At 33.9% G+C, this 12,792-nt stretch overlaps 1 protein-coding gene across 1 annotated transcript; it reads left to right on the forward strand.

Annotated features, from left to right (window-relative positions):
- The first annotated feature begins 353 nt into the window (after positions 1–353).
- On the forward strand, positions 354–12,634 carry LOC144839583 (uncharacterized). Its single transcript, XM_078695014.1, has 13 exons — positions 354–831; positions 1,347–1,527; positions 1,812–1,926; positions 2,280–2,486; positions 2,774–2,969; positions 7,251–7,413; positions 7,729–7,940; positions 8,127–8,263; positions 10,018–10,209; positions 10,731–11,248; positions 11,557–11,685; positions 11,896–12,001; positions 12,254–12,634. The coding sequence occupies exons 1-13, from the start codon at positions 690–692 to the stop codon at positions 12,272–12,274; spliced, it is 2,319 nt and encodes a 772-aa protein (XP_078551140.1). The 5' UTR covers positions 354–689; the 3' UTR covers positions 12,275–12,634.
- Positions 12,635–12,792: the final 158 nt, after the last annotated feature.

Raw genomic sequence — 12,792 nt, forward strand, 5'->3', positions numbered from 1 at the left:
TCAAATGCCACTAAGTATGGGTGTCATAGGCCTACGCGTTGAGCAATAACGCAATGCAACTTTGTAATGAGCGCACTATTGAGAGGATTTCAAATTGTAACACATAAGCGAGCCGCGGATACGGATTCAACTGTAATATTGGTGTATTTAATCGAAAATATATATGGGCCTACATACAAACACATGTGACGGGTAAAAACATGTATAACTTTAACTAAACGTGTTATATGACCTATATATCTGTACAAATTTGAATACGTGGATAGCCTACTATATAAGGTAGCTATCAAGGTAATATACAAGCTATTGGGATACCTTAATTGCCATAATATGTTATTTCTTCCTTCCTCCTGTCATATAACAGGAAGACCGTTTAGCAATTCATATCCGATAACGATAGGCTCCTATGTAGGAATACTTCAACTTTCCTTAAAGTTGCTTTAAACTTGTGAAATAAGAACTAGGCCTACATTCTAGGAAAGAATTGACCAGGATGACCTCGGAATTAATCCACTATCTTAGTCATGAAACGATTCGATTTATCGTCATTATTAATATTGGAACTTTAAGCACTTGTGATCAGGAACTCTCTTGGTAAAGACAGAAAGATACTTCAAGAGTTTGTTTCAAGCAAGCTAAAATTTGACGTATTTTTTTTAATATATTATCGGTAGGTCCCTTCTATCAACATGGTTGCGGGATTTGTTGTCTCCGATACAATAACCGTTATAACGCAAAATGGCAATTGTGAGATCGATTTATGTTTTGGGGACATCACCAAACTAGAACAACAAGATAAAGTAGACGTGATAATGATTTCAGCATTCAGAGGTAAGTTAGTTATAGCGTCTAGCGTATGCCTAGCTCATGTCGAAATGTAGGCCTACTGGTACTACGATGACATTATTTGGCAATGTTCTCGTGCTCTGATCATTAGGGAGTTGTAAAATAAGAGGAGAGAGCTCGAAGTTTGTTTCTGATCTGATGTTATAATATGTCTCTATCTATCTATTTGTATTGTGTTGTCATACTTCTGTGAATTTTGCAGCACTCATTGTATTACTTTTACATTGTTGCCACTGGAAACATTTAGTTTTCATAACAAAAAGTTTTGACATGAAAAGTGTCACAAAATTATGACAAAAAAGCACATCTTGAAAGACATGGTTAATTCCATTCATTGCATTATTTTCCCACTTTCTGGAAAAAAATATTTTTAATTCAAAAAAGACATTAGCTCGGGCCAGGCTAAACAAAAAAGTAGACACTATAATATGATGATTTGAGGTAGAGTAATTCTAATTCTTCTAATTCTGTCACGTCAATCTAATTATTTTATACTTTAGGCGATTACTTAGCAACACCGACCTCAGTTATTGGTGCTCTGAAGCGAAACCTAAATCTAAACGTCAGAGAACTGGCAAAAAATAAAGCAGAAGATCTTCGCAACCTCTACTCATGCTGGTGGTCCCATCCACTACCGGATCATTTGCCATACAGACGGCTTCTTTGCTTTGAGACCAGATAGTGAGTTTTAAATAATTCAACTTATTCATTCAATCATTCATTCATTGACAGCCTACTTGGGGTGCAGTCGGTACGATTAAACAAAAAGAAAACATACAATAAACAAATTCAAGAAAATAATATACAACAATCATGTTCATCAGTACGAAAAAATAGATAAACAAGGACAAGCATGTATACTATACATGATAGTCCATATGTACGTTGGTATGAGATTGAACACATAACCATGTTTACAGGGCATATTATAGTATTAAACGATGATGGGTTATCTTTTATTTAAGTCACGGGAAATCTAAACCACAGGAACTTGTTGCAGACGTATATCGATGTCTGGTTCCAGTTCTTAACAACCAAGATGGCACAGTTATTACACCTCTGCTGAACACAGGTGACCAGGTAAAATAGAAATCGTATTACGTTTTAAACAATACTTATGGTGCTGCTAGTGTGTTGGCAGGGGGTGGTGAACATAAAGAACTAATTTGGACTTTGCTATCGAGAGAAGGGGAAGTGATTTTAGGTGGCAAAATACAGAAATAAAGAGAGGATGTAGAGGGCCCGAGGAAAGGGAGAGAGAAAAGAATCGTCCTTTCCATTTTTTTTCTTAAACTTGGCAGGAGTGATCATGGGTCCTCTCTGCTCCTATTTCTTTTTAAAAAAAGACGGGTACTTCGGAAATGAAGACAATTCTACTTCATGTGAGACGTCATTAATTTATCATAAAACCCAGGTTTTTCTACTTTCATCAGGGACGAAGTAAAGTGCTAATGTTAAAAGGAATGGTAGAGGCAGCCGTCAACTGGATGAAAGCAGGACTGCCACTACGCAAGCTAAAGATCGTGCTCTACGCTTGCTTTGAAGCCGGTGATCCTCCACCTATGAGAGGCCTTGAAGAAGTGTGTGAACAGTTCAAAGAATTGAAGATGAAGTTTGACATGAAAAGTGTTATACCAAAGGTACTGTACTGTCTAAGAAAAACGCGTTTTTGTTACGGCAATAATTAAATATTTCAAATTTAAACAATTAATTTTTGAGGAAACACTGCATGTTATTTGTCCATACATTTTAGTCTTCGTAAAACGTAAGACGGTCGAGAAGAAGACCCCTACAAATAGGAAAAGTGAAAGTGTAAGACAACACACAAAACCATCCTGTAAATGACAGTAATGGCATAGTGGAAAGCAATTGTAATTATAGAAAGATATTACCACAAATATTTTACTTATGACGTCATTGATTTCAGAAAGTGAAGATAGAGTTTGATGTATACCTGTCATTTAGCAAAGAGGATGGAGAAACTGCAAGTTCCATTAGCAAACACTTGGCAGTTGTGAAGCCCGATATCCGCATCTTTGGCAATCAGCAAGAGCTGAAAGAAGACCAAGTGTGGCAGGAAGACATGTATGAAGTCATGATCAGGTGTGCTAGGGTCATCACAGGTAGGCCTTACTTTATTATCAATAATTGAACAGTACCGGTACAACGTACATATAAAGGCATTTAAATTCAATTGTGTTTGGGTACCTACCAGATTCGAAAAATGATATCGTCATGCGGAAAAAACATCTACATCGACAAAACCTCCTATGTTGCACGGACCAATGCACTGTTATTACTTTGTGACAAACGAATATGAAATATTTTGTTTATGTGTCTGTGTATGGATACTTCGCAAATGTAGGCCTACTCTTCAGTATTTTTACCGACCAATCCGAACCCGGTTCCGCCGGTTCTCTAGTCGCAATTGCTAACATACGTAAATTACCTCACTAGTTGACTCGCGACAATAAACGCCATATTGAAACACGACTGGTTTTCCTAAGATTCTTCCTGAGATTTTCTTGACAATACACACTAACTAAAAAATAACTGCACATACCTTACTTAATAATCCATTCAATAAATGCTTCAGTTAACTCAGAAAACAAAGAGGAAATACAAATTGATGTTCTTCTCTTCGGTATAAATCCATATTTTGTATATATCCAATAAAGTAAATCCAGTGAAATAAAAGAGTATGTGATGGAACCGGTAGAACATTAGAAAAGCATTATCTTGTCCTTCTCGCTTACATACGCACATAACGTGTTACATTAAAATGGTATATCAGTTCCTTTATGTAATACTTCTTCTAATTATATACACCAACTAAGCAAGATGATCCAACACAAAAAATAAGTGGCTGCATCATACACTACCACAATGAACATGTACAAACACGCACATGTAGTATGCTTGATGCAAATTAGCATGCAAATTAGATAATAATACTTATGAGGTAGATAGAAGGAACGAAATTATATCTTCGTATTTCAAAACATGAGTACATTGTTTTGGCCAAATACAATGTTCTCTAATTCCCACGAAAAACTTTTCATAATTAGGTGATCATTTAGAATAAAATGATCACCTATTGTTATTGTATAAAATCTTTATTATTATTTTTAGGTGATCATTTAGAATAAAATGATCACCTATTGTTATTGTATAAAATCTTTATTATTATTTTATTTTTTTTCTTTTTATTGTTTCTGTACACTATTTTGTGTAACAATTATCTCAAAAAGTTTAATGTCAATGATTACAAAAATTTCAGAATATCTTTCAAATAATATAACTTAATCCTAATAAGCTTTCCAGCGTGATCACTCATCCGTGACGCCATTTATACGCCATTTTGCGAAATCACATTATCAATCATATCTCCATAATTCATTATCACATATTAATGAAATTCACTACACGTAAACTTCAGATCAAGGGTAAAAATATTAGCAAATAAAAACGCACGCGCACGTAGGTTCATGCGCGTGATATCGCGCGTTAAAAATTTAAAACGCTCAAAATTAAGTTTTGATCAATTTAGAGCATGAATTAGGCCATTTGCGTGTTTCAAAAAATTACTGCGCAAAAATGCGTTTTTGCGCGCGCGATACTTAAAAAGCGTAAAAAATATGAATTTTTTTTACAAATCTCATTCTACTCACCATCCTTAGTACATTCACCAAATTTGAGTCAGTTCCGACTTAAAATAACGCTATACGAGCACGTTAAAAATGAAAAAATGCGCACATTAATTTTACAAAAGTTCTGAAAATGGTGAAAAATAGGTCTTTTTTAAAATTAAAATAATTCTTCAGAATGCAAGATGACCCCCGATTTTTTTAACTTATTCTGGAAGCCATTGAGTTGTAGATATGAATTCATGTACACATTTTACGTACAAAATGTTTTGACGTCATCAAATGGCCACTTGAATTTAAAAATTAGGATTTGTTATCTTTTTGTGTAGATTATCACATTCAACAGAGCGCATCTTGGTTATGTGTGCTCGAATTTCGCACAACTTTCAGTATGTGCTTGCTTAATTAATTATCTTTATCATGAGTTGACACTATCTTCATTTTAATTACGTCATCACGCGTAAAAACTTGAATAACGTAGGCCGTGTAATTTCACCTTCGCAGTAAATTTGAATATCTTACAGCTCTTCAGAATTGAAGGTTACCTTGATGATTATAATTTATTATGAAAGCTGATGAAATGTAGATATTAATTCATATAAAAATTAAGCCTATCGGATGTTGTGACGTTAACATATGGCCAGTTGAAGTGAAAAAGTAGTTTTTTCATATTTTTCGTCAAAGTTATACACAATTCAAAGAGCGCGCACAGCGCTTCTACGTGCCAAATTTTTTTCCAAATCTTATATTTTTTTGCTCAATTAATTATCTTTCGAAATTGTCATCTTAAAGTTTAGTTTGATAACGTCATCATGCCAAAAAATTAGAACATGTGTGTCCCGTAATTTCACCTATGCTACACTGTATATAGATATACAGTATATACTGTACATATTGTATATGGCATATAGGCACAACTCATCACTATAAGCATATAATAGGATGGCATACATCAACATTTTCCGATCGTATGTTAACGTACGTGCATGTTTAAAAAAAATTAATTTCAGTAAAATGATAAAAATGATCACCTATAATTCGTCAAAGTGACGAATTAAATTCTAGTTTTTCTTTTTTTTTTTCTTTTTATTGTTTCTGTACACTATTTTGTGTAACAATTATCTCAAAAAGTTTAATGTCAATGATTACAAAAATTTCAGAATATCTTTCAAATAATATAACTTAATCCTAATAAGCTTTCCAGCGTGATCACTCATCCGTGACGACATTTATACGCCATTTTGCGAAATCACATTATCAATCATATCTCCATAATTCATTATCACATATTAATGAAATTCACTACACGTAAACTTCAGATCAAGGGTAAAAATATTAGCAAATAAAAACGCACGCGCACGTAGGTTCATGCGCGTGATATCGCGCGTTAACAATTTAAAACGCTCAAAATTAAGTTTTGATCAATTTAGAGCATGAATTAGGCCATTTGCGTGTTTCAAAAAATTACTGCGCAAAAATGCGTTTTTGCGCGCGCGATACTTAAAAAGCGTAAAAAATATGAATTTTTTTTACAAATCTCATTCTACTCACCATCCTTAGTACATTCACCAAATTTGAGTCAGTTCCGACTTAAAATAACGCTATACGAGCACGTTAAAAATGACAAAATGCGCACATTAATTTTACAAAAGTTCTGAAAATGGTGAAAAATAGGTCTTTTTTAAAATTAAAATAATTCTTCAGAATGCAAGATGACCCCCGATTTTTTTAACTTATTCTGGAAGCCATTGAGTTGTAGATATGAATTCATGTACACATTTTACGTACAAAATGTTTTGACGTCATCAAATGGCCACTTGAATTTAAAAATTAGGATTTGTTATCTTTTTGTGTAGATTATCACATTCAACAGAGCGCATCTTGGTTATGTGTTCTCGAATTTCGCACAACTTTCAGTATGTGCTTGCTTAATTAATTATCTTTATCATGAGTTGACACTATCTTCATTTTAATGACGTCATCACGCGTAAAAACTTGAATAACGTAGGCCGTGTAATTTCACCTTCGCAGTAAATTTGAATATCTTACAGCTCTTCAGAATTGAAGGTTACCTTGATGATTATAATTTATTATGAAAGCTGATGAAATGTAGATATTAATTCATATAAAAATTAAGCCTATCGGATGTTGTGACGTTAACATATGGCCAGTTGAAGTGAAAAAGTAGTTTTTTCATATTTTTCGTCAAAGTTATACACAATTCAAAGAGCGCGCACAGCGCTTCTACGTGCCAAATTTTTTTCCAAATCTTATATTTTTTTGCTCAATTAATTATCTTTCGAAATTGTCATCTTAAAGTTTAGTTTGATAACGTCATCATGCCAAAAAATTAGAACATGTGTGTCCCGTAATTTCACCTATGCTACACTGTATATAGATATACAGTATATACTGTACATATTGTATATGGCATATAGGCACAACTCAGCACTATAAGCATATAATAGGATGGCATACATCAACATTTTCCGATCGTATGTTAACGTATACGTGCATGTTTAAAAAAAATTAATTTCAGTAAAATGATAAAAATGATCACCTATAATTCGTCAAAGTGACGAATTAAATTCTAGTTTATATAAATATTGTTACAAAAATTAATTTAATTATCGATTTTTCAATTCTCCGCGCACAAACAACACTCTCGAAAGCTTTTAACTAAAACACACTTTTACATTTTTAAATTTTCGTAAAATCGCAAATAATTTTTTTTTTTAATGTTTTGTTTTTCTCCAGTACTAAGCCCCAGTTACCTAAAATCAACGCCATGTGTCGAACAGTACAACATAGCATTATGTTGTAACAGGAAGGCTCGGCGAGATTTACTTGCTCCGTTCTATATTGAGCAAGTGGAGAAAATGCCAACATACATGGGACTCGTACAATATATTGATTGTTTGTAAGTAAATAAAAACAAAGATTTATACTATAGTATTATGTGCAATGCCATGTTTGTCTATTGTCATATACAAATTCCTAAAAACAATGTCACACGTGATAAACATGCCCCTGTGTATCAAGAAACTTTCCTAACAACTGAACATGTTAAGATACAGTACAAGAATAGGTGTAATTATACTGGCAGGTTTTATCAATATGATATCGAGATACTACGGTATTTAAGAATAAGCTGTTGTAATATAATCCGTACACAATGAATACTTTTCTATCTACGTTATGTGATCAACAATACATATTTTGTTGTAATTTACAGAAGAGTGAAGATTAGCCATGCTTGTGAGCAACTTGCGTTGACGTTAAATGTTGACGTACATGCTGAGATACATGAACACCCTACACTGGAGTATGACGTCTTTATCTCGTACTGCCATCGTAACACCGAGCAAGCTGCCCAGCTAAGAGAAATCTTGACCAAGCTCGACCCAAATCTGAAAGTGTTTTTCGACACGCAAGAGCTTAAGACTGGTACATCATTCATAATTATTTAAACCCTTTCAGAACTTACATCACGTGAAGCTATAATATGACGTCAGACAACATAACTACATTTAAACATTGAAAATGTAATATGACGTCATACAACAAGTAATAAACTAGAGTAGTGCCAATAATTTGCGTAACTAGAATAAATTATTAATATCAAATTTATAGGAACTACCTGGCAACAGACTTTATACCATGCCATAGATGGTAGCACGATGCTAGTCGCAATGGTAACCAAAGAGTATCTGACGTCACCTGTTTGCAGAGAAGAGTTCAACTTGGCGCTTGCACAACATTCTCAAAAGGTATGTTTATTAATATCAGCTATAGATAGAATTCAGTAATATTTAGAATAGAAGTGATTGGGTACACGTACACATTCAGTTAGCTCTTCCACATCCATCTTTCAAAAGGTATGTTTATTGATATCAGCTATAGATAGAATTCAGTAATATTTAGAATAGACGTGGGTACACGTACACATTCAGTTAGCTCTTCCACATCCATCTTTCAAAAGGTATGTTTATTGATATCAGCTATAGATAGAATTCAGTAATATTTAGAATAGAAGTGATTGGGTACACGTACACATTCAGTTAGCCCTTCCACATCCATCTTTCAAAAGGTATGTTTATTGATATCAGCTATAGATAGAATTCAGTAATATTTAGAATAGAAGTGATTGGGTACACGTACACATTCAGTTAGCCCTTCTTCCACATCCATCTTTCAAAAGGTATGTTTATTGATATCAGCTATAGATAGAATTCAGTAATATTTAGAATAGAAGTGATTGGGTACACGTACACATTCAGTTAGCTCTTCCACATCCATCTTTCAAAAGGTATGTTTATTAATATCAGCTATAGATAGAATTCAGTAATATTTAGAATAGAAGTGATTGGGTACACGTACACATTCAGTTAGCTCTTCCACATCCATCTTTCAAAAGGTATGTTTATTGATATCAGCTATAGATAGAATTCAGTAATATTTAGAATAGACGTGGGTACACGTACACATTCAGTTAGCTCTTCCACATCCATCTTTCAAAAGGTATGTTTATTGATATCAGCTATAGATAGAATTCAGTAATATTTAGAATAGAAGTGATTGGGTACACGTACACATTCAGTTAGCTCTTCCACATCCATCTTTCAAAAGGTATGTTTATTGATATCAGCTATAGATAGAATTCAGTAATATTTAGAATGGAAGTGATTGGGTACACGTACACATTCAGTTAGCCCTTCCACATCCATCTTTCAAAAGGTATGTTTATTAATATCAGCTATAGATAGAATTCAGTAATATTTAGAATAGAAGTGATTGGGTACACGTACACATTCAGTTAGCTCTTCCACATCCATCTTTCTCTATTTCTTGCTCCTTCTCCTTCATCATCCGTCTTTTTCCCTATTATCTTGATATTTCTTCGTCTCCAGACCTCTTTCTACTCCTCTTCATCCTTTTCCTCAGCTTCTTTATTCTCCTCCTATTCCTTCTCTTCCTTCTCCTAGTATTCCTCATTTTCTTCCTCTATATCCTCTTTTATTGCATCCTCCTGTTCTTCGTTTTCTCCTCTATCTCATTATCTTCCTTTTCCACATTCTCTTACTCCTACTTTTCCTTCTTTTTCTCCTCCTATTTCTCATTTTCTTCCTCTATAGGCCTATCCTCTTTATCGCATCCTCCTCTTCTTCGTTTTCCTCCTTCTCTTACTCCTCCCTTTCGTTCTATTTCTCCTCCTTTTCCTCATGTTCCTCCTCTATATTTCTTCTCATCCTTCTCTTCATCTTTTTCTCCTCTATCTCATTATCTTCTTTTTCCACCTTTTCTTACTCCTCCTTTTCTTTCTATTTCTCCTCCTTTCCTAATTTTCTTCCTCTTTTATCTCATCTTTCTCTTCTTCGTTTTACTCCTCTATCTTATTATCTTCATGTTCCACCTTCTCTTAATCCTTTTTTTTCTTCTCCTTCTCCGCATCCTCCACTGGGATATGTTCTTTTATATAAAATATACTTGTACCAATATTAATAATAGTGATTTTACTTTTTAGGACCGAGATTTGACACTGATTCCGATATTTTTGGATGTGGATGTTCAGGATATTCCATTAGAATTTAAACAGATCAAGTTGGTGAACGCTGTTGGTAAATCATTTAAATCCGCCATAGAATCTACTGCAGATGCAATCGTCTCTTATTTCAACAAGGAGTCTACCAAAAACACTAAAGAAATATTTGCAAAGGTAAAATGCACACAAATTAGAATCTGTTTTGCTCTAGCACACTAGATTTGAGTTTTCTAAATTTTCTAGTGTAGACTTCTGCAAATTTTTTCTGTTTTGTCAACTGGTTTATACCAACAAAACTTTACTTGAGTCTGAAAAAATGTGCCAGTGTGTTGAACTGGCATTAGGCAACAACCGTAATAACATGATTCTCTGTAGGACTGCTGCATCTTAACTGTTATACTAGGAAAGTTCCTTGATACAGCGTCTCATATCCATCACATATTACATATGAATCATTCATTGTATAGGTTAGGTTAATGCCGAGTAATGTAACATGTTGTATCTATGAATTTGCTTATGATACACTATCACATTATTAGATAGATCAACCAATCATTGTTTTGGAAAAATGAATAAGTTCCAAGTTTATACGAAGATCATTATTAAATATTTTATGGAAAAAAAATATACATGCGAAGCGTAAGACTAATATCTGTTATGGTCTCTTAAACAATTTTTGTTTTATTTTTTGACAGTCATCAGAGAAAAATATAGATATTGTACAAGAAGACCTACGAGCATTCCAATTAAGCAAATCTTACCCAGAAAAATCACGAAAGCCCTACACAGATTTCCCACCAGATCTCGATAGCTTCTTCATTCGCGACAGCAACCGGCTGAAACCTGCAAACGAAATCAATAACATCGTCTTAAGCTTTTCCTCTAACGACAAGAAGTATGCAAAGTTCTTCTACGCGCTCATGAAATACTTTGCACCGTCTCTCCCGGTTGTCGAAGAAGCTGCATCTGCGCAAGAGATGAGACATCTGCTGGATAACGCAACGAAGATCGTAACCTTTGTGTCACCGAACTACATTGAGTCACATGATTGTATTGAAGATTTCAACATTGCCTTATGCCGACATCGTACGGAGAAGAACCCAGTAATATTTCCAATCCAAATACACAGCCTGCCTAAGAAGCCATCCTACTTCCATACCGTTTACTATCACGTGTCAACGGCTGATGCAGTATGGTCTTCTTTAATTATGCAGTAAGTTCTGAATAAAACTTGTTTTCTTCTTTAAGACTAAGGCAGTAGTGTTCAATAAAACAAACGTGTACCTTTAGATGGCAATCTGCTCCGGACAAACAAGAGTAATCTAACTTTTTATCCGCATTTAACTAATGAAATGCATACCGTTATAATATCAGTTACGTTTATACATGGGCTATTCTAAAGGTTTGATGAGCATTTTCCCATGTTTACATCAGAAAAGAACGTAATCTTAACAGACTGGTGAAAGTTACAACTACCTATAACGAAAAGTTACATCACAACGAAATGATTTATTATTTTAGATCCAAAGTGGTGATAAATGTTGCTATCCAAGAACTGAATGACAGTGAGTATAGCCTCTCAGAACCAGACATTCTAGCCTTATTATTTGCTGCCAGGAATCTTATTGACTGTTTCCGAAAAGAAGAAGGGTAAGTGATAGTTCTTCTTCCTACTCTTTCTCCCCCTTCTCTCTTCCTCATCTTCCAACATTCTTTCATTCTCATCTTCATCCTTTGTAATTGTTAAATACCTATCTCTTTGGAAATTCTGTAACAAGGTTATACCAAATGCTCCTTTTGCCCAACAATTCTCAACAACAATAAAACAAATTATTGCTTTTAAACATTCTATTTCATCAGTGATTGTACCCCACCACCAAGACCCGTGTTATCTAACATTGGAAGACTCGTTGCCGACACAAATTCTCTGAAAGAAGTTGAAGAAGTTGACATAAAATTATCTAAGGTAAACAATACAGTAATTATTAAAACAGAATGCCAACACCTAATTTAGTACTTATAATTCAAGCTTACCCTTCAAAAGTTTCAATTTACCATCGACAAAAATGGACCAAGATACCAATAAATTAACCGATAACCAACTGACATAGTGGTCTAGTCTACGATTACCAGCAATATTGCCTGACTTTATAATTATGTTTTTCTATTTTAATAAAAGAAGGTGGCCTACAGTACATAATACCTATGCTTTTTTCAGATGTTTCTTGGTGTTAAATAGAAATTTGGACGCCCGGATGGACGCATACGTGAAGACAACGTATTAGTGACTTAGGCCTATATTTTATTTGTAGGTTTATAATTTGGTTGTAAATTGGTGCCATTTATCAACCACGGCAAAGGGATGGATTAATTTGGAGTAATACAAATCTATGAAACAATTTTACACTGAGCACATTTTATGCCATTCGTACATAATTTATGGATTTTAATGTATTTTACGCAACATAAATGAATATTTTTAATGGACTGGGGAGGGTAACTGTGTAAACGTGGCGTATGTCTCAAGCTGTAGACCAGTGGCTTTGAATTTTATTTTAAAAGTTATTAAGCCTAATATTATTACGTTACTCGGATAACGTAGGCCTACGGGAACGTATAATTGTAATATTAGGCGTACTATAAATGCACGTTGTATTTTAATGTCTTTACTATTTTAGACTATGTATTTTAAAACAAAGTATATATATATTAATAAATACCGTATAAATCTTTACTTTCAATAGTTTGATTCTTTTA

The sequence above is a fragment of the Antedon bifida genome, chromosome 4 (assembly GCF_963402885.1).
Source record: "Antedon bifida chromosome 4, ecAntBifi1.1, whole genome shotgun sequence".
Taxonomy (NCBI): Eukaryota; Metazoa; Echinodermata; class Crinoidea; order Comatulida; family Antedonidae; genus Antedon; species Antedon bifida.